Source organism: Oncorhynchus keta, chromosome 11 (assembly GCF_023373465.1).
Source record: "Oncorhynchus keta strain PuntledgeMale-10-30-2019 chromosome 11, Oket_V2, whole genome shotgun sequence".
NCBI classification, from domain to species: Eukaryota; Metazoa; Chordata; class Actinopteri; order Salmoniformes; family Salmonidae; genus Oncorhynchus; species Oncorhynchus keta.
In genome coordinates this window covers 41,894,969-41,921,685 of record NC_068431.1, presented here as the reverse complement: position 1 = coordinate 41,921,685, position 26,717 = coordinate 41,894,969, and the positions used below count along the sequence as shown (strand labels likewise).

General features: G+C 43.5%; 1 protein-coding gene across 1 annotated transcript in view; it reads left to right on the top strand.

Annotated features, from left to right (window-relative positions):
• Positions 1-195: 195 nt before the first annotated feature.
• The window catches only part of ksr1a (kinase suppressor of ras 1a), a 42,895-nt gene continuing 16,373 nt past the window's right edge, over positions 196-26,717 (top strand). The window contains 3 exon segments of the mRNA XM_052457222.1: positions 196-434; positions 436-657; positions 24,178-24,318. Coding sequence (XP_052313182.1) covers positions 402-434; positions 436-657; positions 24,178-24,318 — 396 coding nt within the window. The 5' untranslated portion in view covers positions 196-401.

Here is a 26,717-nt window from a genome sequence, read left to right as displayed (position 1 = left end):
TTGTTGGCAAGACTTTATAAGAAAATATTTTATTCGTCCTCTCAATCAGGCTAGAGAATCAGCGACGTTTAGTCAGGACAATATACCCAAACTGAGACACGTATGTATTAAGCCCCAAATCAGCGGATGCCCAGCCATATTAAAAAACTTCATTTCCCGAACTGCAACGGGTCCGTGATGTCTCCAACAGCTGACAGACGATAAAAGCCTAGGCGAGAGCTTTCAGCAGGGGGAGAGAGTCTCTCGGCAAGAGAATATACAACCCGAACACTGTTGGACTTTGGATTGCTTTGGACCAGGATATTGATATCGAACATTTGTATTTCTATATCCGAATTTGGCGCTTTTTCTGCTCAATTTTGGGATATTTGTTAAGTTCCATAACATTGCGTAGCTGGTGCATGTTAAAGTGCATCTACCCCCTAAAGCCGTGCCCAATGCCGAGGAATGGATAGTGTGTCTGATAAAGGTGGAAAGATGGTCGAGAGTGATGAGCAGTCGGAGAGGGATAGTGGCGGTGGCGCAGCGATGGCCGCGCTACACCAATGCGAACTCATCCAGAACATGATTGAAATCTCCATCTCCAGTTTACAGGGGCTCCGGACCAAATGCGCTGCGTCCAATGACCTCACACAGCAAGAGATACGTACTTTAGAGGTAATTAACTCTTGAAAACGCATAAATACGGCGGTCCAAACTGCGGAGTTGTACGTATGTCTGCTTGGGCTGCATTTCTTTGGTGGCTAAGCTAGGCGCTCCATCAATTTCCTCATGTTTTGCACAATACACTGCAGTTGTTTGCTGTAATTGCGCGATGCTATACACGATTATTTAAAGAATAGGCCTACATTTAAACATGCACGGCGACTTCCCATATTGTCTACTATTGATATAGCTATAAATGGACATTGTCACTGACGTTGATCTGGTTACTGTGACCTCTTTCTCGAGGTGAAATATTTAGCTGGAAACCCCGGAATTTTTGCAGCAATGTATTGCGTGTTGATGGAACGGGCCAAATTCCTCACATTTTAATTCTGTTCTTGTTCACGATTCCGCATTTCTGCATCAGACAAGCCTAGTTCGGAGACAAAACGAAATTCAACATGAAATAGCAGAGCATTTCTCGGCAATGGTAAATGCTCCTCATGCCAATAATCTTGATAATTTCCCTGAGTATATTTCTGAGCCAATTTAAGGCCAATATGTTTTTAATGCGTTCCCTGCACCTGGCTGTGTGAACAAAATAATTTCAGTCGTGTCTGTGATGAGTTGAGTAGCGTGTGCAAACAGTTCTGAGGAACCAGTGTTTAAATTGCGCAACGGGTGATGGCCTACATATCGTCTCCAGTCTTTAGGCCCATAATATGGTAGTGTTTAGTTGGAAAATATTATATCAAAGTAATAAAATATTACGGAAAATGTAGCCTATTATAGAGCAATCACATACTCATGGGCATATACACTGCGTGTACAGAAACACCTTCCTAATATTGAGTTGCACCCCATTTTGCCCTCAGAACAGCCTCAATTCGTCTGGACATGGGTTGAAAGCGTTTAACATGTCCTTTGGCTGTGGACCATTCTTGATACACTGAGAACTGTTTAGCGTCACAAAAAAACGGCAGCGTTGCCATTCTTGACACACTCAAACCGGTGCAACTGGCACGTACTACCATACCCCGTTCAAAGGCACTTACATATTTTGTCTTGCCAATTCACATGCTGAATGGCGCACACATACAATCCATGTCTCAAGGCTAAAAAATAATTATATAACTGGTCTCCCCTTCATATTCACTGATTGTAGTGGATTTAACAAGTGACCTGAATAAGGAATCATAGCTTTCACCTAGTCAGTCTTACATGGAAAGAGCAGGTGTTCCTAATGTTTTGTACACTCAAGACCCCAAATCAAACTTTTTGTCACATGTGCCAAATATAGCAAGTGTATACCTTTACTGTGAAATGCTTACATAACAAGCCCTTAACCAACAGTGCAGTTCAAGAAGAGGTAAGACAATATTTACCAAGCAGAATAAAGTTTTTATTTTATTTTTTAAAGTAACCCCATTAGAATAACGAATATAAATACATGGGGCACCGGTACCGAGTCAGTATGCAGGGGTACAGGTTAGTTGAGGTAATTTGTACATGTAGTTGGGGGTGAAGTGACTATGCATAGATAATAAACAGTAAGTAGCATCAGTGTACAAAGGGGGGGATGTAAATTGTCCGGTGGAGATTTTATTAATTGTTCAGCAGTCTTATGGCTTGGGGATAGAAGCTGTTGAGGAGCCTTTTGGCCCTAGACTTGGCGCTCTGGTTGTGTGTGTGTGTGTGTGTTAGTTCCTAATAAGGAAATCAGTCAATTGAAGTAATTTCTTTAGGCCCTAATCTATGGATTTCACATGATGGGCCGGGGGAACAGCCATGTGTTGGCCTGGGGGGGGCATAGGCCTGGGCTGGCATGGTCTGTGGTTATGAGGCCAGTTGGATGTACTGCCAACTTCTCTAAAATGATGTTGGAGGCGGCTTATGGTAGAGAAATTAACATTCAGTTCTCTGGCAACAGCTATAGTGGACATTCCTGCAGTCAGCATGCCAATTGCACGCTCCCTCAACTTGAGACATCTGTGGCATTTTATTGTTCACCTGTGTAATGATCATGCTGTTTAATCAGCTTCTTGATATGCCACACCTGTCAGGTGGATGGATTCTTTTGGAAATGAGAAATGCTCACTAACAGGAATGTAAACAAATTTGTGAACAACATTTTAGCTTTTTTTTTTGTGTGTGGAACATTTCTGAGATGTTTTATTTCAGCTCATGAACACTGGAACCAACACTTATATTTTTGTTCAGAATATTCTCAGCTGTCATGACATTTGTCCAGCCTGCATTCAGTCGCCAACATCCCCAAAGATGTATCAATAACCTACTCTTTATGCAAATTAAATTATACTACTGATATGCTTTCATGCTCATCACATTTGAATGAGATTGTCAGGTTTCTATTTGAGGAAAGCACAGGCTATTACTTTTCCCTTCAGGGGTTTTTGAAGAGTACATTTTCTTTACGTTTCATGCATCTTCAACGTCTGAGTTGTGAAAAGGTTCGGACTTCTTGAGTGGTCATTGAACTGCAACACTAGTTATGGTAAACCTGTTTCAGGACAAAGAAAGACTTCAAGTGAGTGTCAGAAATAGAAAGCAATGAGTGGGTGCTCTAGGCTCACTCTACAGTACGCCTTTTACCGTCACCACACACACTGCCACTTTCACTTCTTCCTTCACACTGGGTTTTCTTGTTAGTTCAGGATGTCCATCACTGAGAAACTGGATCGTTATGGTCTGCTCACCCTGCCTTATAGACATTCAACCAGCAATGATCTGATAACAAGTTCAAACAGGTGCCATTAATACAGGTAACGAGTGGAGGACAGAGGATCCTCTTAAAGAAGAAGTTACAGGTCTGTGAGAGCCAGAAATCTTGCTTGTTTGTAGGTGACCAAATACTTATTTTCCACCATAATTTGCAAATAAATTCATTAAAAATCCTACAATGTGATTTTCCCCCCTCATTTTGTCAGTCATAGTTGAAGTGTACCTATGATGAAAATTACAGGCCTCTCTGATCTTTTTAAGTGGGAGAACTGGCACAATTGGTGGCTGACAAAATACTTTTTTGCCCCACTGTATACCCTGATCCCATCTTCACACACCCCCTGAACCAGACAAATGTGGGGATGCTGGAAAGAATATAGGTAGTATTACAGCACCAAACTGAAGCACTAGTTTTAGTCACAGTATTTCATAGGTCCAAAAGCCCGAACCATCTGGGTTGAATCACCCCCATCTGTTTGTTTGAGAAGATTGTAGTGACAATTGGAGCAGAGAGAGATGTTAACCATAAGTCGCCCAGATCTGTCTTGGGCTTGGCCATAAAATCCTAACTGGCAGAAATCTGACAAGCCTGTCAGCTTGACACTCCCATAGGGCTCCACAAGTGTTCTCATGAGTCCCGTATATAACAGCAGAGTGGAAAATATCAATTGTCAATCCAGCTAAATGGCCTAACTGATCAGTTAATTTGTGTGATGAATGAGAGAAGTGAATAGCGACGGGTTAAAGTGTCTGTCACAGTTGTGTTGCAAAACAGGGGCATCTCTCCCAGAGACCCGCACTTGAGCGCAATCAAGAGAGGCTTGAACTCGCATTATATTCTTACTGAAAGAGCTTTATTATGGCACTCCATCCATGGCTGTTTTTTTACTGTGTGCCTTGCCGGTGAAAAGATAATGGTGCTTTGCTCTCCAAATGGAGTACTGCAAGGTGGTACTTCAGTTTTCACACACTAATCTCTGTCTGACTCTTGACATCTCTCACACACCCCCTCTGTCTGTCTGTCTGTCTGTCTGTCTTTCTGTCTCCATGTTGGCCTGTTCTTTGTTATGTCTCCCTGTCATTGTCTCTGTGGCTGTGAATCAGTATGTCTGTTACACTTTAGCAATGAATGACACTAGATGATATCCAATAATAATTCAAACAGCCTCTAGGGACAGATTAAATACTTTGTAGGGAAGGTTACTCTAAAAGAGCTTGAACATAGGAAAAAAAACTATCTTACAGGTTATACAGTGCCTTCAAATTGTTCACACCCCCTAGACTTTTTCTACATTTTGTTACAGCCTGAATTTGAAATTGATTCAGTTGAGCTTTTGTGTCACTGGTCTACACACAATACCACATAATATCAAAGTGGAATTATGCTTTTTGAATTTTTTTCATTTTTCAATAACAAATGAAAAGCTGAAATGTCATGAGTCAACAAGTATTCAACCCCTTTGTTATAGAGTTCAGGAGTACAAATTTGCATAATGAGTTGCATGGACTCACTCTGTGAATGACAACCTCATCTCTATACCCCACACATACAATTATCTGTAAGGTACCTTAGTCGCGCAGTGAATTTCAAACACAAATTCAACCACAAAGACCAAGGAGGTTTTACAATGCCTCGCAAAGAGCAGCAACTAATGGTAGATGTGTTAAAAAAATTAATAAAAAACAGACAGTGAATGTCCCTTTGAGCATGGTGAAGTTACTAATTCCACTTTGGATGGTGTATCAATACACCCAGTCACAAGAAAGATGCAGGCGTCATTCGTACCTCAAGTTGCCGGAGAGGAAGGAAACCACTCAGGGATTTTACCATGAGGCCAATGGTGACTTTTTAAAACATTTACAGAGTTTAATGGCTGTTACAGTAGAACTGAGGATGGATCAACATTGTAGTGTCTAGGGTTGCGCATTTTGGGGAATATTCAGAGGTGGAACATTTCTGTGGGAATATATGGGAAACAATGGAAATGCATGCAAATTAATATTAATACAATTTAAATGTATGTTTTTTTTATTGGATATATTTACCATATATGGAGACAGAAACGTAAACCTTTTACCTTATCATAAGTAGACAATTACAAATGAGTAAATCCTTCTAATAGATTTTTTATTTACGAATTGAACTTTAATTAAATGAGTTGACTCTTCACATGGGATGATTTCACTGAACAACAAAAGAAAGGGAATATTGAATGATCCCCAAAGATCCATCGCTTCTCCCAAAAAAGATTTCAACATACATCTGTAAAATGATAGTCTAGAAATTAAAGCTTTGGTTGTCTTCCTCTCAGGCTTCCATGTCTTCTCCCTGGACCTTCACAATGTCCACCTCTTGAACATCAGACTCTGAGGCCTCATCTTCACTGTCACTTTCCAACCTTGTTGAGGATGGCACTTTATCAGGCTCAAAAAGCCTTCAATTCGCCCGGATGGCCACCAATTGTTCAACCCTTGTATTGGTCAGCCTGTTGTGTGCTTTGGTGTGTGTTCCCAAGCAAAGACCAGTTTCGCTCTGAGGCGGCTAATGCTGGTGGGATTTGGAGGATGATGGAAGCAACAGGGGAAAGAGCCTCAGATACACAAGGTCCCTTCCACCAGGTGGCTGATGAGATATGTTGGCACGACTGCCATATTGCATCTCCATTCTAAAGTTCTTGCTTGGAAGTGTACTTCGTCAGACTGCCAAGAACCTTACTCTCATCCAGGCCAAGGTGGCGAGACAGCATACTTAGTGTCCAACATGTACTCTGGGCGTGTATGGGCTTAAGGCAGAAGTCTTCACACCTTTGATGTATTTCAGAACTGCATTTTCCTCTGCTTGGAGCAACAGTGAAGGGGGAAGGGCAGTACGGATTTCTTCTCTTACATCTACAAGCAGAGTCTGAACATCAGACAGGATGGCATTGTCTCCCTCAATCCGTGTAATGGTTACTGCTATAGGTTTCAGGTTGCTTACCACACTCTCTTAAAATAAACTCAGTAAAAAAAGAAACATCCCTTTTTCAGGACCCTGTCCTTCAAAGGTAATTCATAAAAATCCAAATAACTTCACAGATCTTCATTGTAAAGGGTTTAAACACTGTTTCCCATGCTTGTTCAATGAACCATAACAATTAATGAACATGCACCTCTGGAACGGTCATTAAGACACTAACAGCTTACAGACGCTCGGCAATTTAGATCACAGTTATGAAGACTTAGGACTCTAAAGAGGCCTTTCTACTGACTCTGAAAAACACTAAAAGAAAGATGCCCAGGGTCCCTGCACATCTGGCTGAACGTGCCTTAGGCATGCTGCATGGTGGCATGAGGACTGCAGATGTGGCCAGGCCAATAAATTGCAATGTCCATACTGTGAGCCGCCTAAGACAGCGCTACAGGGAGACGGGACTGACAGCTGATCGTCCTCACGTGTAGACCACGTGTAGCAAAACCTGCACAGGATCAGTACATTCGAACATCACACCTGCGGTACAGGTACAGGATGGCAACAACAACTGCCTGAGTTACACCAGGAACGCACAATGCCTCAATCATCAGTGCTCAGACTGTCCGCAGTAGGCTGAGAGAGGCTGGACTGAGGGCTTGTAGGCAGGTGGAAGGCAGGTCCTCACCACACATCACCGGCAACAATGTTTCCTCTGGGCTAAAACCCACCATCGCTGGACCAGACAGGACTGTCAAAAAGTGCTCTTCACTGACGAGTTGTGGTTTTGTCTCACCAGGGGTGATGGTCGGATTCGCATTTATCGTCGAAGGAATGAGCATTACATCGAGGCCTGTACTCTGGAGCGAGATTGATTTGGACGTGGAGGGTCTGTCATGGTCTGGGGCGGTGTGTCACAGCATCATCGGACTGAGCTTGTTGTCATTGCAGGCAATCTCAACACTGTGTGTTACAGGGAAGACATCCTCCTCCCTCATGTGGTACCCTTCCTGCAGGCTCATCCTGACATGACCCTCCAGCATGACAATGCCACCAGCCATACTGCTCGTTCTGTGCGTGATTTCCTGCAAGACAGGAATGTCATTGTTCTGCCATGGCCAGTGAAGAGCCCGGATCTCAATCCCATTGAGCATGTCTGGGACCTGTTGGATCGGAGGGTGAGGGCTAGGGTCATTCCTCTCAGAAATGTCTGGGAAATTGCAGGTGCCGTGGTTTTAGATTGGGGTAACATATCACAGCAAGATCTGGCAAATCTGGTGCAGTCCATGAGGAGGAGATGCACTGCAGTACTTAATGCAGCTGGTGGCCACACCAGATACTGACTGTCCCTTTGTTCCGGGACACATTATTCCATTTCTGTTAGTCACATGTCTGTGGAACTTGTTTATGTCTGTTGTTGAATCTTGTTATGTTCATACAAATATTTACACATATTACATTTGCTGAAAATAAACGCAGTTGACCGTGAGAGGATGTTTCTTTTTTTGCTGAGTTTACACCATCCAGCAGGATCCTCTTCATGGGGCTGTCCATGTCAGCAGACTGTGTTATGGCCATTTCTTGGAGAGACTCCCCCAGGAGTCTGGACATGATGACAACACCACCCCAACAGGAGTTGCTGGGCAGCTTCAATGTGGTGCTCTTATTCTTCTCACTTTGCTTGGTGAGGTAGATTGCTGCTATAACTTGATGACCCTTCACATACCTAACCATTTCCTTGGCTCTCTTGTAGAGTGTATTCATTGTTTTCAGTGCCATGATGTCCTTGGGGAGCAGATTCAATGCATGAGCAGCACAGCCAATGGGTGTGATGTGAGGGTAGGACTCCTCCACCTTAGACCAACCTGCCTCCATGTTCGCAGCATTGTCTGTCACCAGTTCAAATACTTTCCGTGGTCCATGGTCATTGATGAACCTTCAGCTCATCTGCAATGTAGAGACTGGTGTGTCTGTTGTCCCTTGTGTCTGTGCTCTTGTAGAATAATGGTTCAGGGGTTGAGATGATGTCGTCAATTATTCCTTGCCCACGAACATTCGACCACCCATCAGAGATGATTGCAATACAGTCTGCTTTCTCTATGATTTGCTTGACCTTCACTTGAACTCTGTTGAACTCTGCATCCAGCAAATGAGTAGATAAGGCATGTCTGGTTGGAGGGGTGTATGCTGGGCTAGGAACATTCAGAAATCTCTTCCAATACCTGTGAGCATCAGAGGTGAACCAGTTGCATACACAGCTCAAGCAAGACATTCATCAGCATTTCTCTGACTCCGTTCCTCCATTGAGTCAAGAAAACTTCTGATTCCTGTTGCTATCGATAAGGTGTCTGATTCATCATTTTCACCTCAAATAGAAGTAGAGGGACTTTTGTCAGAGGTTGCTTGTTTTGAGCGCTAAGGGAACTTCATCCGCTTGTCCAGATGATTCTCCATCTTTGTTGCATTTTTCATGTTATTTGGCACAGTATTTGCAAATGTACACAGCTTTTCCATCTACATTAGCTGCAGTGAAATGTCTCCACACATCAGATAGTGCCCGTGGCATTTTCCTGTAAAGATTAGAAAAAAATGATTAAAAAATAAACATATACAATTCCATGTACAGATAAATAGTTAAGCAGTTAGATTAAACTCCTTTTAAGATATGTTTTAAAATGAAACATGTATGGAAACCGGTGAATTAACACTCTTCAGTTAACAGGCTCAAGCAAGCTAAATCCCACATGGTAGCAAAAACTAACTAGCAGAAATTGTTCACAAGTTAGAAATAATTTAAACACACTTTGCTGTAGGCTACTATTCACTATGTCATAAAATATATTCACCCCACCCAGTATTGTAATCATAACTTACCAGAAAGCATGTAGTCCTTGGCTCAGACAGTGTAGTAGTGTGGGCTCAATAGCATCTCATTAGTGTGCAAGATCTTGAGAATCAGCTGTACATATCATGGAAGAGTGAACTTCACATGTGGTGGAAGAATGCACTGTGCATGCAGAGGGTTGCAATTCCATTGAATTGGGGATAGTTTAACCAAAATATGCCACAAGACCTAGGATTGCCTTATGTGTATCCCACAAAAAAGGTTCACTGTTATAAGTTAACCTTTTTTGATGAATGTAAGCTAAATTCCCCAAATTCCTGGGCTTAACTTCTCATGGAAAAATTCTGGAAATTGACCGTTAAGTTTCCAACCCTTCACAACCCTAGTAGTTACTCCACAATACTAACCTAAATGACAGATGTTCCAAAACATGCATCCTGTATGCAATAAGGCACTAAAGTAAAACTGAAGAAATGTGGCAAAGAAATTAACTTTACATCCTGAATACAAAGTGTTATGTTTGTGGCAAATCCAACACCTCACTGAGTACCACTCTCCATACTTTCAAGCATGGTGGTGGCTGCATGATGTTATGGGTATGCTTGTCACCGGCAAGGACTTGGGAGGTTTTTTTTTTGTTTAAAAAAAGAAACAGAATGAAGCTAAGCACAGGCAAAAATCCTAGAGGAAAACCTGGTTGTCTGCTTTCCAACAGATGCTCAGAGACATTCACTTTACAGCAGGACAATAACCTAAAACTCAAGGCCAAATTTACACTTGAGTTGCTTACCTAGACGACATTGAATGTTCCCGAGTGGCCTAGTTACAGTTTTGACTTGAATTGTCTTGAAAATCTATGGCAAGACTTGAACATGGCTGTTTAGCAATGATCAACAACCAACTTGACAGAGCTTGAAGAATTTTTAAAAAGAATAATGTGCAAAATATTGTACAATCCAGATGTGCACATTTCTTAGACTTACCCAGAAAGACTCACAGCTGTAATCGCTGCCAAAGGTGATTCTATCGTGTATTGGCATAAATGAGATTCCATGAAAGAAATGCAGAACTGTCTAAAATCATGTTTTCGCTTCATCATTATGGGCTATTGTGTGGAGAGAGAAAAAAATATTCATTCCATTTTGAATTCGAGGCTGTAACACAACAAAATGTGGAATAAGACGAGGGATATGAATACTTTCTGAATGCACTGTATGTAGCCTAGCCTATATAGACATATAACATGATAAAGATTATATTATATCGGTCACAACAACCAGACTTCTGACTCCTCATTTGAATCTTGCTTGCGTAGGTGTCCTTTGATATACATTTTCTTCCGTGAGTCTTTTGGATTAGTGCATCACCATGTTATCTGTGCAGATAATCCATCCCTGAGCCTATCCTAATAATCAGCAGATAGAAATGCATCATCTGTTTTGTCTTCTCATGATGTTGGAAAGAGTTTTGCTGCGCTGCTCGTGGTGTGCGCTATTGTGGCTGTGTCTATATTTAGACGTCTTTCTTCCTACGCATTTTCAGGGTTGGTTGTTAAATAAGGAAATCAAATGACGTGCAAAGAGGCTATGCTGAGAGGGGAGAGCAGGGCGGAAGGGGGGATCAAAGCCAATCAGCTGGGCTGCTTCTTTACAACATAGCAACTGCTGTGTCTGAGGCCTAGGAGGAGACCGACTGGGGAGAATATGGCCATCACCAGAGAAGAAACAAGCAAATCATTGCAGCATTATCCACACTGTTTCAGTTTCCTCTTTTTGTATTGGGAAAACAAACGGTACAATCCAGCAGTTGGATTGCATTGTGTGGAAATCATGGTCGTTTTACCCCAGCAGGCGGCTTTTGAGCTATTCTTAAACATGTTGAGGATGTAGTGTTTCTCTGCATCTGGTAATTTTGAGGTCTGCAGTATTTGTGTAATGGGGAAGGAGGATTTGCATGACATAGCAGAAAACAAGAGGTTCCGTTGCCCTGTTCAAGCAAGCTTCTTTCCTACCCATTCCTTTCTGTTTTTTCTTCCTTTCTTCAAGGACCATCACATAATTCCATTTCCAGATCGGATATATTACATTTGACATACATTTGCTTCTATACCTGTGTAATAAAACTGCAATAGCTTTGTAATTGCTTAGTACCAGAATTGGGCATTTTTTTGTTCTTATTACTCAAGTGGAATAAGGAATAGTGCCTATTCATTCCTGTTAGAAGGGTTCTATATATAGCATGGTTACACAATAATGTATTTGAGGCATTTTGTGTTTCTCAATTAAAATCAGTTTAATCTAAATTCCTAAATAATGAAGCGTTGCTCTCTAACAGAACGCGCCTTAGATTTAGAGAACCATTTCCATTCAGAGAATGATGCAACACCAGCTCGAACACCTACTCTTAAGTTCTATGGGAATTGCCTGGTTAGATAATAATGCATGTTTGGTTTCAAATGTAACTCAGGAGAAGACACGCATTAGCCTGCCCCCGTGCTGTTCTAACTGACTCATGTCAACGTGTAACCCAAAACACTCAACAATGATCTTCCAATTGATTCAGGGCCTTGATGCAATTGCAATCTTTAAATTGTCCTATTGTGTTGTATGTCTTGAGGCAGCAGTAAAGTGGGGTCCGAAATTATTGACACGCTTGATAAAAATGAGCAATTAGAACTGTGGAAAATAATTACTAAAAAATACTGAGCTATATTTTGCACTCCAAAAAAATGGGCAAATATTATTTTATACTAATATAATTGCTCTTTAACACGTAATAATACAACAATCTCAAAGGTAGGGTCAAAATTGACAGCCCTAAAGATTCTTAGAAATAAAGTATCTAAAAGTGTAGTATTTGGTCCCATATTCCTACTACATCAAGCTTGTCACTCTACAAACTTGTTGGATGCATTTGCAGTGTTTCAAAATTATTTTGTGCCCAGTAGAAATGACTGGTAAATAATGTATTGTCATTTTGGAATCACTTTTATTGTAAATAAGAAAATAATATGTTTCTAAACACTTACGTTAATGTGGATGCTACCAAGACTACGGATAACCCAGAATTAATTGTGGTTAATGATGAATGAGAAACTTACAGAGAGTCAAAGATCATACCGCCAAGATATGCTAACCTCTCACCATTGCCAATAACAGGGGAGGTTAGTATGTCTTGGTGGTATGATATATATTTTTTGAGCATACAATAAAGCAGTGTTGAAATGATTAATTTCATAGATCAAGATGAGCAGTAATGTTCACACACTTAAAATTCCAAGCTATTTCTGAGCTTTGTATGGTGTGTCGGCAAGGCCGGGCTGTGTGTTGCTGGGGCTGTCGCTAGGACAAACCAGACGGGGAACTAACCTTACCCAACATAAGGACAGAGGATTAGTGGCAGCAGCCAGCCAATTCCCCAGCCCCTCCCTGTGGGGTCAGCCAGCGATGACGGAGGGGTCAGTGCAGTGGGCCATTGTCTCTGACAGTCACCCACGGACGATGGGCGCCCAGCCCCGCCACAAAGCCCGTGGCACATGTGACCCTTCCTCCCTCCCTGCACCATGCGTCACTGTGTCTCCATCCATCGTGCCACAATGGTGGTGGGCTGTGGTGATTTGTGGCATATTCATGTTGTTACCTGGGGCTGCTTAATATGCAGCATCACGTCACAGCCGTTTGTTAACATTTAGGCCCATCACAAAGGCCTTAATGTGCCATGTTCATTATCTGCCAGATCACAGTGCTGTACTGCCCTGAGACCAGTGCACACAGTGGCTGTGACGGGGGCCGCCCACATTTTATTAATGCTACTTTGGACCGCATGGGGCCAGCGGATAAGGGCAGATTAAGCTATAGGCGAAAAGAAAAACGCAACAAAGCCTCCTTGTCACATGGTCCTGCCTCCTTGTCACTTGGTCCTGCCTCCTTGTCACTTGGTCCTGCCTGGTCCTGCCTGCTTGTCACTTGGTCCTGCCTGCTTGTCACTTGGTCCTGCCTCCTTGTCACTTGGTCCTGCCTGGTCCTGCCTGCTTGTCACTTGGTCCTGCCTGCTTGTCACTTGGTCCTGCCTGCTTGTCACTTGGTCCTGCCTGCTTGTCACTTGGTCCTGCCTGCTTGTCACTTGGTCCTACCTGCCTGCTTGTCACTTGGTCCTGCCTGCTTGTCACTTGGTCCTACCTGCTTGGTCCTGCCTGCTTGTCACTTGGTCCTGCCTGCTTGTCACTTGGTCCTGCCTGCTTGTCACTTGGTCCTGCCTGCTTGTCACTTGGTCCTGCCTGCTTGTCACTTGGTCCTGCCTGCTTGTCACATGGTCCTGCCTGCTTGTCACATGGTCCTGCCTGCTTGTCACTTGGTCCTGCCTGCTTGTCACTTGGTCCTGCCTCCTGTCACTTGGTCCTGCCTTGTCACTTGGTCCTGCCTCCTTGTTACATGGTCCTGCCTGCTTGTATACTTGGTCCTGCCTGCTCGTCCTTGGTCCTGCCTCCTTGTCACTTGGTCCTGCCTGTCCTGCCTCCTTGTCATGGTCCTGGGTCCTACCTGCTTGTCACTTGGTCCTGCCTGCTTGTCACATGGTCCTGCCTGCTTGTCACATGGTCCTGCCTGCTTGTCACATGGTCCTGCATGCATGTCACATGGTCCTGCCTGCTTGTCACATGGTCCTGTTTGCTTGATGGTGATACTATTGTGTACTGATGAGTTCTTGTACCTATTCCAGTTACAAAGACATGTAGACATGTTTTTATTTTTTTTGTACATTTTTATTTTCTGACTAAAACAATGTTTTGGAAGAGAACCATCAAACACTCATGGACACACTTGCACATTTATTTTGCTCTTGAAAATGGAGCATTGATCATGGTTTGATTTACAATTGTGAAGACAAAAGCCAGCACATAATACCAGATGGGAATGGTGCAGTTTGTGGGCTTCTGTGGGGCAGATTCAGAATCCATGTGGGTCATATGCCCACCATGACCACAGACGGCAGATGCTTTTAAAAACTGCTGTACAGTTCTGAGGGGACCAAAGGATAATGGCACATAACATGTGACAATAGAAACTGCAGAGAGTCATGTATATTTGAAGGGGGCTTCTATTACCACAGAGATTGTTTTATCTTTGAGAAATCTGATATAACCTCATAGTGTACGTTCTGTTTCCCTGGGAAAGAAGTCTTGCACAATTCTCCTGCAGAGAGGCAATGCTGTCATTGGCAAAGACATCAAAGTAAGGCTGTCATCCAATGTTTCTGAGAGTACAAGACGGTTATTTCTGCCGAATCTTGAGGAAACAAATGGAACAGTAGGACTTTGTCCCCTGTGTCAGACAGGCGTTCTGGTGTCTCTCTGGCTGCTCTCTGGTGACTTGGTTCGTATTGGCTGTCACTCATCTCCTCAAGGCACTAAAGCGTTTCCATGGTGTTGTTCAACCCCCATTTTCAGACTAACAGGTGGGATCTGAGGCTTGTCAGGCTACCCCATCCCCCACCAGGCTCCCATCTATATGAGTCAATGAGTTCCATCCCCCACCAGGCTCCCATCTATATGAGTCAATGAGTTCCATCCCCCACCAGGCTCCCATCTATATGAGTCAATGAGTTCCATCCCCCACCAGGCTCCCAATGAGTTCCATCCCCCACCAGGCTCCCATCTATATGTGTCCATGAGTTCCATCCCCCACCAGGCTCCCATCTATATGAGTCAATGAGTTCCATCCCCCACCAGGCTCCCATCTATATGTGTCCATGAGTTCCATCCCCCACCAGGCTCCCATCTATATGAGTCAATGAGTTCCATCCCCCACCAGGCTCCCATCTATATGAGTCAATGAGTTCCATCCTCCACCAGGCTCCCATCTATATGTGTCCATGAGTTCCATCCCCCACCAGGCTCCCATCTATATGAGTCAATGAGTTCCATCCCCCACCAGGCTCCCATCTATATGTGTCCATGAGTTCCATCCTCCACCAGGCTCCCATCTATATGAGTCAATGAGTTCCATCCCCCACCAGGCTCCCATCTATATGAGTCAATGAGTTCCATCCCCCACCAGGTTCCCATCTATATGAGTCAATGAGTTCCATCCCCCCAGGCTCCCATCTATATGAGTCAATGAGTTCCATCCCCCACCAGGTTCCCATCTATATGAGTTCCATCCCCCACCAGGCTCCCATCTATATGAGTCAATGAGTTCCATCCCCCACCAGGCTCCCATCTATATGAGTCAATGAGTTACATCCCCCACCAGGCTCCCATCTATATGAGTCAATGAGTTCCATCCCCCAGGCTCCCATCTATATGAGTCAATGAGTTCCATCCCCCCAGGCTCCCATCTATATGAGTCAATGAGTTCCATCCCCCACTAGGCTCCCATCTATATGAGTCAATGAGTTCCATCCCCCACCCCCATCTATATGAGTCATGAGCTCCATCCCCCACCAGGTTCCCATCTATATGAGTCAATGAGTTCCATCCCCCAGGCTCCTGTCTATATGAGTCAATGACTTCCATCTCCCACCAGGTTCCCATCTATATGAGTCAATGAGTTCCATCCCCCACCAGGTTCCCGTCTATATGAGTCAATGAGTTCCATCCCCCACCAGATTCCCGTCTATATGAGTCAATGAGTTCCATCCCCCACCAGATTCCCGTCTATATGAGTCAATGAGTTCCATCCCCCACCAGATTCCCGTCTATATGAGTCAATGAGTTCCATCCCCCACCAGATTCCCGTCTATATGAGTCAATGAGTTCCATCCCCCACCAGATTCCCGTCTATATGAGTCAATGAGTTCCATCCCCCACCAGATTCCCGTCTATATGAGTCAATGAGTTCCATCCTCTACCAGGTTCCCGTCTATATGAGTCAATGAGTTCCAGGTTCCTGTCTATATGAGTCAATGAGTTCCATCCTCTACCTAACACAGACATGTTGTTAGCTGATCATCACAGGGCTGACTGAAGAATCTATCGATTTGTGAATCTGACTCTGTTACATTTTGAAGCCCACTGAGGATTTCAGTGTTTTAAAACGCACGTCATGTCTGGGATCTGTGGAATGGTACAATGCTACTCCAGCTTTTGATCTTTCTATAGAAAATGTGCTGTTATTCAAATGTTACCTAATAAGATATGTGTGTTTTATTTAGCAGAACTGCAGAATTGTGTCTAGTCTGAGGTGTACTTTTAACAGATATTCCACATCGAGGTGTACGGTCTCAGATTTTCTGTAACATGTCTATGGGAAAATCCCACTCTAAACAATGTTGCTGACAACTCTGGAGTGAGGTTGCTAGGTAACCTGACAACACTCTTGCACCAGTGTATTGTTCACTATGCTGCTGAATGATCCCCATCTACCTCGTGTGTGTGTGTGTGTGTGTGTGTGTGTGTGTGTGTGTGTGTGTGTGTGTGTGTGTGTGTGTGTGTGTGTGTGTGTGTGTGTGTGTGTGTGTGTGTGTGTGTGTGTGTGTGTGTGTGTGTGTGTGTGTGTGTGTGTGTGTGTGTGTGTGTGTGGTTCTTGTGACGGATGTCTCTGGTGTCCAACTACACAATACCATTATGTTCCACAAATGAGACTGAAAAATACTATCTGCAACTCACAGTTGCAAAATATGAGGAGGAAATTGTCACGTTGGCTGTTACTATGTAGGCCTACTACAAATGTTAAATAGTTTTTACAGTTAAAATGTCACCTGACCCTTTAAACTACACAGAGAGAATTTCAGATAGAAGTCTAATGAATCTAGTGTCATTCCTGCTCTGTGGGAAATGTCATGTGGATCTTCTCAATTTCAGCTCACATCCTGTCACTCCACTAAAAGAAGACAAGAGATACAGTGAAGAGAGCTTGTTGTCGGCAAGAAGAAGCTTACTGGCCCTCTTGTCCACCCACAGCATGAGGCATCTCATTGGCTAACCTCAAAGGTCAAATGCCTGCACCCAGAACAATGGTTAAAGTCCAGACACATTGTGTCAATTTAAGGAGTTGTGGGCATGGTAGCCTATATGAATAGGATAGGGCTCCCTTTTAACCAGCCCTGTCAGACAGTCTGTATTTGAAGTGGTTCAGTAATATACTATTACCTTCACTGGACATAATACCATTGAGGCTTCAATGGGTCTAGTCAAAAAGAAAATGCTGCTTCCCATTCATATTTGGCCTTCTGAGTTTGTTGCTCAAATCAAATTGTATTGTCACATCCATGTGTTTAGCATGTTATTGCGGGTGTAGTGAAATGCTTGTGTTTCTAGCTCCAACAGTGCAGTTATATCTAACAAGTAATATCTAACAATTTCACAACAATACACTCACATCTAAGTAAAGGAATGGAATTAACAATAAATAAATATATGGACGAGCAATGTCAGATCATATCAAGTTCTCTTCAAGTCAACTCTCTTTAGCACACTTTCAGTTTATTCACTTCTCAAATAGACTGGGTTTCTTTCTCCCAGTCACACGTCCAGGGGAAGACTAAAAATTGAGCTTTTATTGAGGAGGGCGATCTATGCCCTCAGTACAATTAGTACTTGTCTGGCAGCCGAGGAGCTGGAGTGGTCTATGGAGGGCCCCTTTGCCCAGGCTGTTGACCTGACCCCTCCTCAGGTCCTCCCAGACGCCCTCTCTCCTTTCCTCTCTTCCTCTATGCTCCCTTCTCTCTCTCCTACTCTTTCCTCTCGCCTGCAGTGGAGAGGCCTTTGTTAACCGCTGCCGCAGAGCCAAGCTGTCTCTTTCATCCCAAGGCCGCACTTTCTCTCGCCCAAAGTGTGTCTATGTTTCTACAGTGTGTACTACGTGTGTGAGTGAATGAGCTGAGAAAAGGCATGCTTAGCTCATTGTATCCACTCGAGAGGTGACTGGTGGGCGGGCATAACTGTGAAAAGTACGGGTGCTGGGGTGCGCCCCCTGATAAATTGAAAGAATAAATTGAAAGAAAAATTGTTCTTCTTCGATTACTCCTTTCTGAACAGACATAAATACAATTATTCCAAATAATACACCAAATATAGAACAGCTTGTTGCGTTGTGGCCATCAATATAATCATAGACAGATTTTGGAACCTCTAACCCTGGCACTTTTACTGTTAAACTAATGGCTACACTTGCAATGGCTTCCCGTCCTGACTTGAATAGGAAGTGCCATCTATGGATTATTTTTCTATGTTTGGGTGCAGCGGTCAGTTTGCCTTTCACAAAAATCTAAATACAATCACGAGAGAAACGTAGGCCTACCGTTTGGAAAGCAAATACCTACTTCTGAAAAGAGAAGACTGATCTGTCTGTAGAAGCAAACCACTTCTTTTCTCAACCTTTGAGCGATTCTGAGTAAACTGTATTTTTGTTAAGTATATAGATAAAGGAAGAGTGTCTTAGGCCGAGCCCCAGAGAGAGAGAGAGATGGAGATATGCCGGTGGCATGCTACGATACCAACACCAACATCTCTTTATCCTTGTCAGATATGCTACTGTGTAAAGATGTAGGCCTACAGAAAGTCTAATTCGCAATTTTTCGATCACAATATTTTTTATAAAGATAAGTATTGTATTGTTAAATTATAGGATTAACTCTGGTGGGCTTAAAACATTCTTCCTCACCTCAAGATCATCTGTCAGAGTCCGATGCAGTGCAGGTGCGCACCTCCTTCATATCATAGGCCTGCAGTATAATAGGCTAATAGCCACACCAAACCATCACAAAAGTTCATATCAAAAGTAAGTCGAGCCATTTGTTTATTTGGAAAATATGAGCAGATATTATATCACAGCAAACGCAACATTACAGCTGGAACTTAATTTGTCCAAAGAAAATGGCTCAACAGAAGCAAACAAAACACTTGAACTGGTTTAAACCTACGAAGGAAGGATATTGCCTACCGTACCCAACAAATGACAGCAATAGGCAAATGTTATTTATTTTACAAAAGGCCTACTTATAACCTGTCTTAAACTAAATACTGAGCACAATTAAAAAGACAGCTCAAACTTAATTTAACCAATGAATATATCCCAACATAATGAAACAACACCTTTTGCATAATTAAAGAACTGGTTTAGATTAATAAGTAGGCCTACAATAATAATAATGATGATGATAAAACAAATTATTCTAAATACAAAACAATTAAGAAAGTTTCACAATTGCATCCTATCTGAATAGTCAGTTGCACAGTAGCCTACATTTGGGCATTTGTGTGGTATTAAAAAATACTCTGTCTTCTAAATGAAATGCAATGGCCCTTTTTATTTTCTTCGCCCAGACCCTGCAAAAATAAAACATCCCCAAATACATGTATGCTCCATTGTATGCCACTACTCAAATGCGATTTTCGATGCATGCAATGCTTTACTATAAAGGGGATTTTTTTTCCCGCACACCCCTCCAAGCACCCACAACTCAAAACATCACATTGTATTTATTACTTGTGCCGAATACAACAGGTGTAGACGTGACCGTGAAATGCATCTTCCCGCGGCTACGCTGGTGGGTGGAGTAGAGTGACACCTGGCGGTGCGCTGCTCATTTCATGGCCATGCGGTGCGGCCTGCAGCCCAAGGCGTCCTGCTGTAATGGACACTCCCAGATGGAGATAAGGAGACACACTATACTGGAGCCCAGCACTGCATGGAGTTGAGAAGGCCAGGCTAGCGCAAACTAATACCACAGTGCTGTGAGTTACTCATCCGGTAGTCACCTGGGAAGGCCGGAACAAGGAGTGGAGCCTGCCTGGTCCTCAATGTTGCTATATTAAAGTACAGCAGTAAGTAGTGGTAATGCTCGAGTTTCAGACATCCTCTGGACAACTTCTGAGGTGTTTATATCACAGACCACTATGTTCAGACTGTCATTAACGTGCCACGTGAGCGTCCAGCCTGATCATAGTTTTATTTGGTTTCCGTCTCATCTGTTTTATCTTTCCACTGTCATGTTCCATACATCTCTTGATATCCCAGTGTTAATTTGCACAATCACCATTAGGGCAGTGGTGTCTGGTGTGCTGTTTGGATGGTACACAGCAGGGCTTGAGATGTTGTGATGTTTATCAGTACATCAGATATCAGGTGAATGGAGCAATGGGGGGGGCATGAAATCTTTGCAGTCACTAGGTGTGTGGGGGGGGTGTGTGTGTGAGGTTGGCTTGGCATCCCTGAATCTAGATGCCAGTTACTGAGGCTTCACTTATTAAAGTGCTGATTAGCAGATACAGGCGGCTGGGGGGTGAAAAGGATGACTGGCTTAATGGCCAGCGGCCCCAATGGTAACATGGCTTGCTGTGCGTCAGCAAGCTGCTGCCCTGGGTGCTGGTGAAAGGGCTGTCTCAGCGGGCGAGCCCTCCTCCCCGGTGTCAGCTGTACAGGCCTCGCCTCGCCTCCTCTCCCCTTAGACTGCCCTGCTCCCTGCGTCATCACCATCCACCACAACACGGAGGGGGGTGGCATATCCTCTCACCCTTAGCCGCCTGTCTGTGTCCGGCCTGTCTCTCTCTGTCCAGCCTGTCTCTGTGTCCAGTCTCTCTGCAGAGCTGGAAAATTAATGTGGTAGCGAGTGCTCTGTTTGTTTGTAGACGATCATGGTGGAGTGCTTTCACATATTCTGCCATGTAAGCATCCTCACTGTTTTGTTTATTATGTGAACAGCTTATGACGTCTTTTAATATAAAAAAATGGATCCCACGGTCTTGACAGATGAAAGAACAATGTGATACCTGGGTTAGCACCTAGAAAAACAAAAGCTCATGGGCTGACATGTTGATACATGGTCACTGAGGGGGAGGTATGTTTAGTCGGGGGCCAGTCCAGTGATGGCTGTGAGGCTGTCTGCTAGCCTCGCTGTGAACTTTGCGTCTTCCAGGACTGTGATGTCACTATGCCCCTGCCTTCAGTGGCTGCAATGTTCCAATGACACTTGGTTGCCATGCCAGCGGTGCAGACACCCTCATGAGAAGGCCAGCTCGCTGTTCCCTTCCATATAATAACAGCTATTTATATCTACTTGACAGCACTGCTTGCTGGAGGCGAAGCAAAAAAAGAAGAGAGGGAGGGTCAAATAAAATCCAGTCGGATAACTGCCTGCCTGTGTGAGAACATATATGGAGGAGAAACGCCACGTTGTAGAATTAATAAATGTGTGTCTGCGTGATTGGAATAATTCATGTTTCAGATTGGCCTCTCCTCACATTATGGGAGAAGGATTGTGTGTGTGTGGGTGTGCATAGGTGTGTCTGAAACTGCTTAATCTCCCCAGTGTTCTACCACAGTCCTAACATCAAAGACTGTAAAGTCCGCTTAGGGTTGTGGCGGTCATGACATTTTGTCAGCCGGTGATGTGTCAAGCAAATAACTGCCGGTCTCACGGTAATTTACCGTTAATTAACATGAACACGTTTAGCATCTCCTGGCTTCCACGCAGCCTCCAAGCCACTGATGCAGACCTTTTCGAACATCTACAGTTTAAAAAGTCTAATAAATCCATGTAGCCGACACCATCACAATAAATCCATGTAGCCTACACCATCACAATAAATCCATGTAGCCTACACCATCACAATAAATCCATGTAGCCTACACCATCACAATAAATCCATGTAGCCTACGCCATCACAATAAATCCATGTAGCCTACACCATCACAATAAATCCATGTAGCCTACACCATCACAATAAATCCATGTAGCCGACACATCACAATAAATCCATGTAGCCGACACCATCACAATAAATCCATGTAGCCGACACCATCACAATAAATCCATGTAGCCTACACCATCACAATAAATCCATGTAGCCTACGCCATCACAATAAATCCATGTAGCCTACGCCATCACAATAAATCCATGTAGCCTACACCATCACAATAAATCCATGTAGCCTACACCATCACAATAAATCCATGTAGCCTACACCATCACAATAAATCCAAGTAGCCTACACCATCACAATAATTCCATGTAGCCTACACCATCACAATAAATCCAAGTAGCCTACACCATCACAATATATCCATGTAGCCTACGCCATCCCAATAAATCCATGTAGCCTACGCCATCCCAATAAATCCATGTAGCCTACGCCATCACAATAAATCCATGTAGCCTACACATCACAATAAATCCATGTAACCTATGCCATCACAATAAATCCATGTAGCCTACGCCATCACAATAAATCCAAGTAGCCTACGCCATCCCAATAAATCCATGTAGCCTACGCCATCACAATAAATCCATGTAGCCTACGCCATCCCAATAAATCCATGTAGCCTACGCCATCCCAATAAATCCATGTAGCCTACGCCATCACAATAAATCCATGTAGCCTACGCCATCACAATGTAGCCTACGTCATCACAATAAATCCAATAAATCCATTAATTATGTTTGACAGTTCTAAAGAAACATGATATGAAGACAATGTAGTCTATTTCAGAAGAACAGAATAGCATACTCTGAGTTACTCTTATGTTAGGTGCTGTTCTGGCTATGCCAAATGGCTGTGGGCTACACTAGTTCATTTTAGCAGAAGATTTGCTTAGAATATATCATTCACAAGTGATAATATATCATTCACAAGTGATAGGCTAATATTGTCACCCATCAGATTATAATTTCTTTGTTCTTTTTTATTTAACTAGGCAAGTCAGTTAAGAACAAATTCTTATTTACAATGACAGCCTACTCCGGCCAAACCCTAATCCTGACGACACTGGGCCAATTGTGTTCCGCCCTATGGGACTCCCAAGCATGGCCGGTTGTGATACAGCCTGGAATTGAACCAGGGTCTGTAGTGATGCCTCTAGCACTGAGATGCAGTGCCATAGACCGCTGCGCCACTCGTTAGCCCAATTACATGTTCTTGATTTAATCTGGTCTTTACATATAATAAATAATGTGTCAAATGTGTTTTGATTTAGAATGGACCATTATCATGCACCTGTCTCAAAACAGGGGCAGGGGAGGGGGGGGGGAATACATGTCATCTATGCACTTAAATACCGAATGGAGGACGTTTTTCCAGGGAAAAGCTAATGGGAACATCCTCCTTTTAATAGAGGCCATCAACTCTGTTTTCTCATACAATTGCATAACCTATAGAAATGTTGCAAAATATGAGCTCATGGGGTCTCATGAAGTGTTTGATTGGATTTTCAATTACATTTGCATTGATGTCAGAGTGATTTAGAATGAGAATAGAGTGCTGAGTACCAGGTAGTTAGCAAGTTTGGTAGGCTACTAATGGCCATCAACAGCATCACAGCTTTGAGAAGCCAAGTTACCGTGACTAAACGGTCGTGTGGAATTTGACTGCCATCATGACTCGTGACCGCTGGTGTGGCGGTAATGCGATCACCATAACAGCCCTAAGCACGTTCCCTCGTTGTCTCTTTGGCAGCCATGTTTGTTTTATAGGATTTACATTTTTTTGGCCTTGTCCAATATTTGATAAGTGGCTTTGGATCTGTTAAAACTCCAGCATAGACATACTGTAAACATGGCTTGGCATTGTCAGGGGCTGTCTTATTCTGGCTTTCATTTAACAGTGAATATAGTGTCTATTGTAGGTTTTCTGTTTAGTTAATCAGTTGTTAAATTATTTGCATGTGCAAGGACATTTTTTATGGAAGTATGACGCACAGAGAAGAATCCAGCAACATATAATCAGAGCGTAAATTAAAATGTCTAATGTATCCCTGGTATTTAATGTTTTCTATGTGCTATTTCTGCAAAGAATGAGTGTGCATACCAATTGTGCAGGCCATAATTGCTGTAGCTATGTTCGACTGTCCATTAGGCTCATGGGTCTTTTCAATTCACCTATATTTTCCTGTCACGCTAAACTACACAGTTGACAACAACACAGGGAAGAGTAGTATATATCCTACAGGCCCTGGCTCTGGCCTGCTCCCAGCTAGCTTATCCAGGCTCATCTCATCTCTCTTCTCACTAACCTGCCCCTCCCTCCCTTATCTGTTGTGTGGCCCTTTCTGTTGCCCCCTGCAGGTGAAGCTGATGAAGTACATCTGTAAGCAGCTGCAGTGTAAGCAGAAAGTGCCAGAGACAGAGAGGCCTCAGGCCTTGGACAGTTACCCACGGCTGGGGGACTGGCTGCGCACCATCAACCTGAGACCTGAGCTCATTGAGGTAAGTCCTAGAAGTGTGTGTGTGTGGAAAGTATGTGATTACTGAAAAAATCAGAGTTTGCTTCATTTACTATTATCTTAAGATATTACATTTTTAAGTTATATTTATGCTACATTCCATGTTGTGGACAGTATGTGTACACAGAACGCAGCTATTATTTTCTTTCTCAAATGGCACAGATCATTTAAATAGCAGCCAACCGGTGTCACTGTTGATATCCTATGGCGGGTCGTGATTCGTTGAAGTTAAGTTGTTGAGCTGTGTTAGTTTTAACAGGACGTGCAACCTCATCTCCTCTCGCTCGCTCTCTCTCTCTCTCAACAACACCACTGTTGGCTGCTGCTTTACTGTATCTGCATGTCTCCCCAGGCGCGCGCATTATGTACTGGCTAGGCTGGGGCCTAGGCTGGGGCCTAGGCTGGGGCCTAGCCAGTACATAATGTGCAGTCTCTCTTTCATGTTATCTCTCTGATGCTCTCTCTTGCATTGTCTCTCTCTCTCTCATCTCTCTTACGATGTCTCTCTAATGTTGTCTCTCTTATGCTCTCTCTTACGTTGTCTCTCTCTCTCATCTCTCTTACATTGTCTCTCTCTCTCGTCTCTCTCATGTTGTCTCTCTGATGCTCTCTTACGATGTCTCTCATGTTGTCTCTCTGATGCTCTCTCTTACGTTGTCTCTCTCTCTCATGTCTCTTACGCTGTCTCTCTCATGTTGTCTCTCTCATCTCTCTTACGCTGTCTCTCTCACGTTGTCTCTCACATCTCTCTTACGTTGTCTCTCTCTCATCTCTCTTACGTTGTCTCATGCTCTCCCTCCATCATTTGCTCTATTTTTACTCATTGGCCAGTGGTCTGTCTGTTCCCTGTGAACAAACGGCAAGCAGGATAGGACAGAAATGCAGCCTACAAAATACCAGGGATGCCAGTGGGCTTTTGTGCTTATAGTAGAGCTTTATGATGCCTTCTTCCATCCAACAAGTTCCCTTTACAGTACAACTCCCATCAGTCAGCCATTCAAGCCGTTTTGCTGCTGCATCCTGGGTGCTGTGACCCACTTCAGTGACAGTGTGAACCATAGAATTAGGACTTACAATACTAGGATCTCTATGGTGTGAACCATGAAGGCACAGCTGACCCAGAATCCACCAGTGCTGCATGCCTGCACGCTCACTGTTTGGGGGTGTACTCAGCCAAGAAGGGAGCTTGTCTCATTGTATTCATTATGTACATAATATTACATAACCAGCCGATCTGTGGATATTAGGTTGAGAGCTTCTTACAGGTCTGTGTGTATCTTATGGGCTTAATTGCAAGTGATGCAAAAAGCCTCCTTGTGACAGCCCTTCTGCAAGGTTTCCAACTGGGTGAGCCTGCTCCTACAAGCTGCATGTTAACCGGAACCATAGTCGAACATATCTGTAAGCAACTGAATGTTTTTTGTTACTCAAAGGAAGCCTTCTGGAGTATGTTCTTGACTTAGATACAGTATTTCCAGAAAAATCTTCTCAGCTTGTTGAGGATGGTGAGACAATGGTTTAAGCTCTAAGGTTACAGAGTTCATTCTCATCCACACAATATGCTTCAGGCCTGTAGGGGGTGGACAAGGTGCTCCTCTCCTCTTGGCTCAGTGATCACACCTGTGTTGAACTGTGAGTGGGGGTTAGACCTGGCCAGTGAGCACCTGTCCTGGGCTAGCCAGGCTGATATCAGCACTATACGGGGAGCAGGCGTACACCCCCCGAAAGATGAATGGAGCAATATACAAACAGGTCCTTGATGAGAACCTGCTCCAGATCGCTCAGGACTTCAGACTGGGATGAAGGTTCACCTTCCAACAGGACGAGGACCCTAAGCACACAGCCAAGCCAACATAGGAGTGGCTTCGGGACAATTCTCTGAATGTCCTTGAGTGGCCCAGCCAGAGCCCGGACTTGATCGAGACCTTAAAAAAGCTGTGCAGCGACACTCCCCATCCAACCGGACAGAGCTTGAGAGGATCTGCAGAGAAGAATGGGCGAAACTCCCCAAATACAGGTGTGCCAAGCTTGTAGCGTGTGCCAAGCTTGTAGCGTCATACCCAAGAAGATTCGAGGCTGTAATCGCCAAAGGTGCTTCAACAAAGTACTGAGTAAAGGGTCTAAATACTCATGTAAATGTGATATTTAAAAAAAAAAAATGTTTATAGAAAACCCTGTTTTTGCTGTGTCATTATGGTGTATTGTGTGTATATTGATGGGAAAAAATACTCTTTAATAATTTTTAGAATAAGGCTGTAATGTAACAAAATGTGGAAAAAGTCTAATCAAATTTTAAAAATTGTTGAATGCGCCGAATACAACAAGTGTAGATTTCACAGTGAAATGTTTACTTACAAGCCCTTAACCAACAGTGCAGTTCAA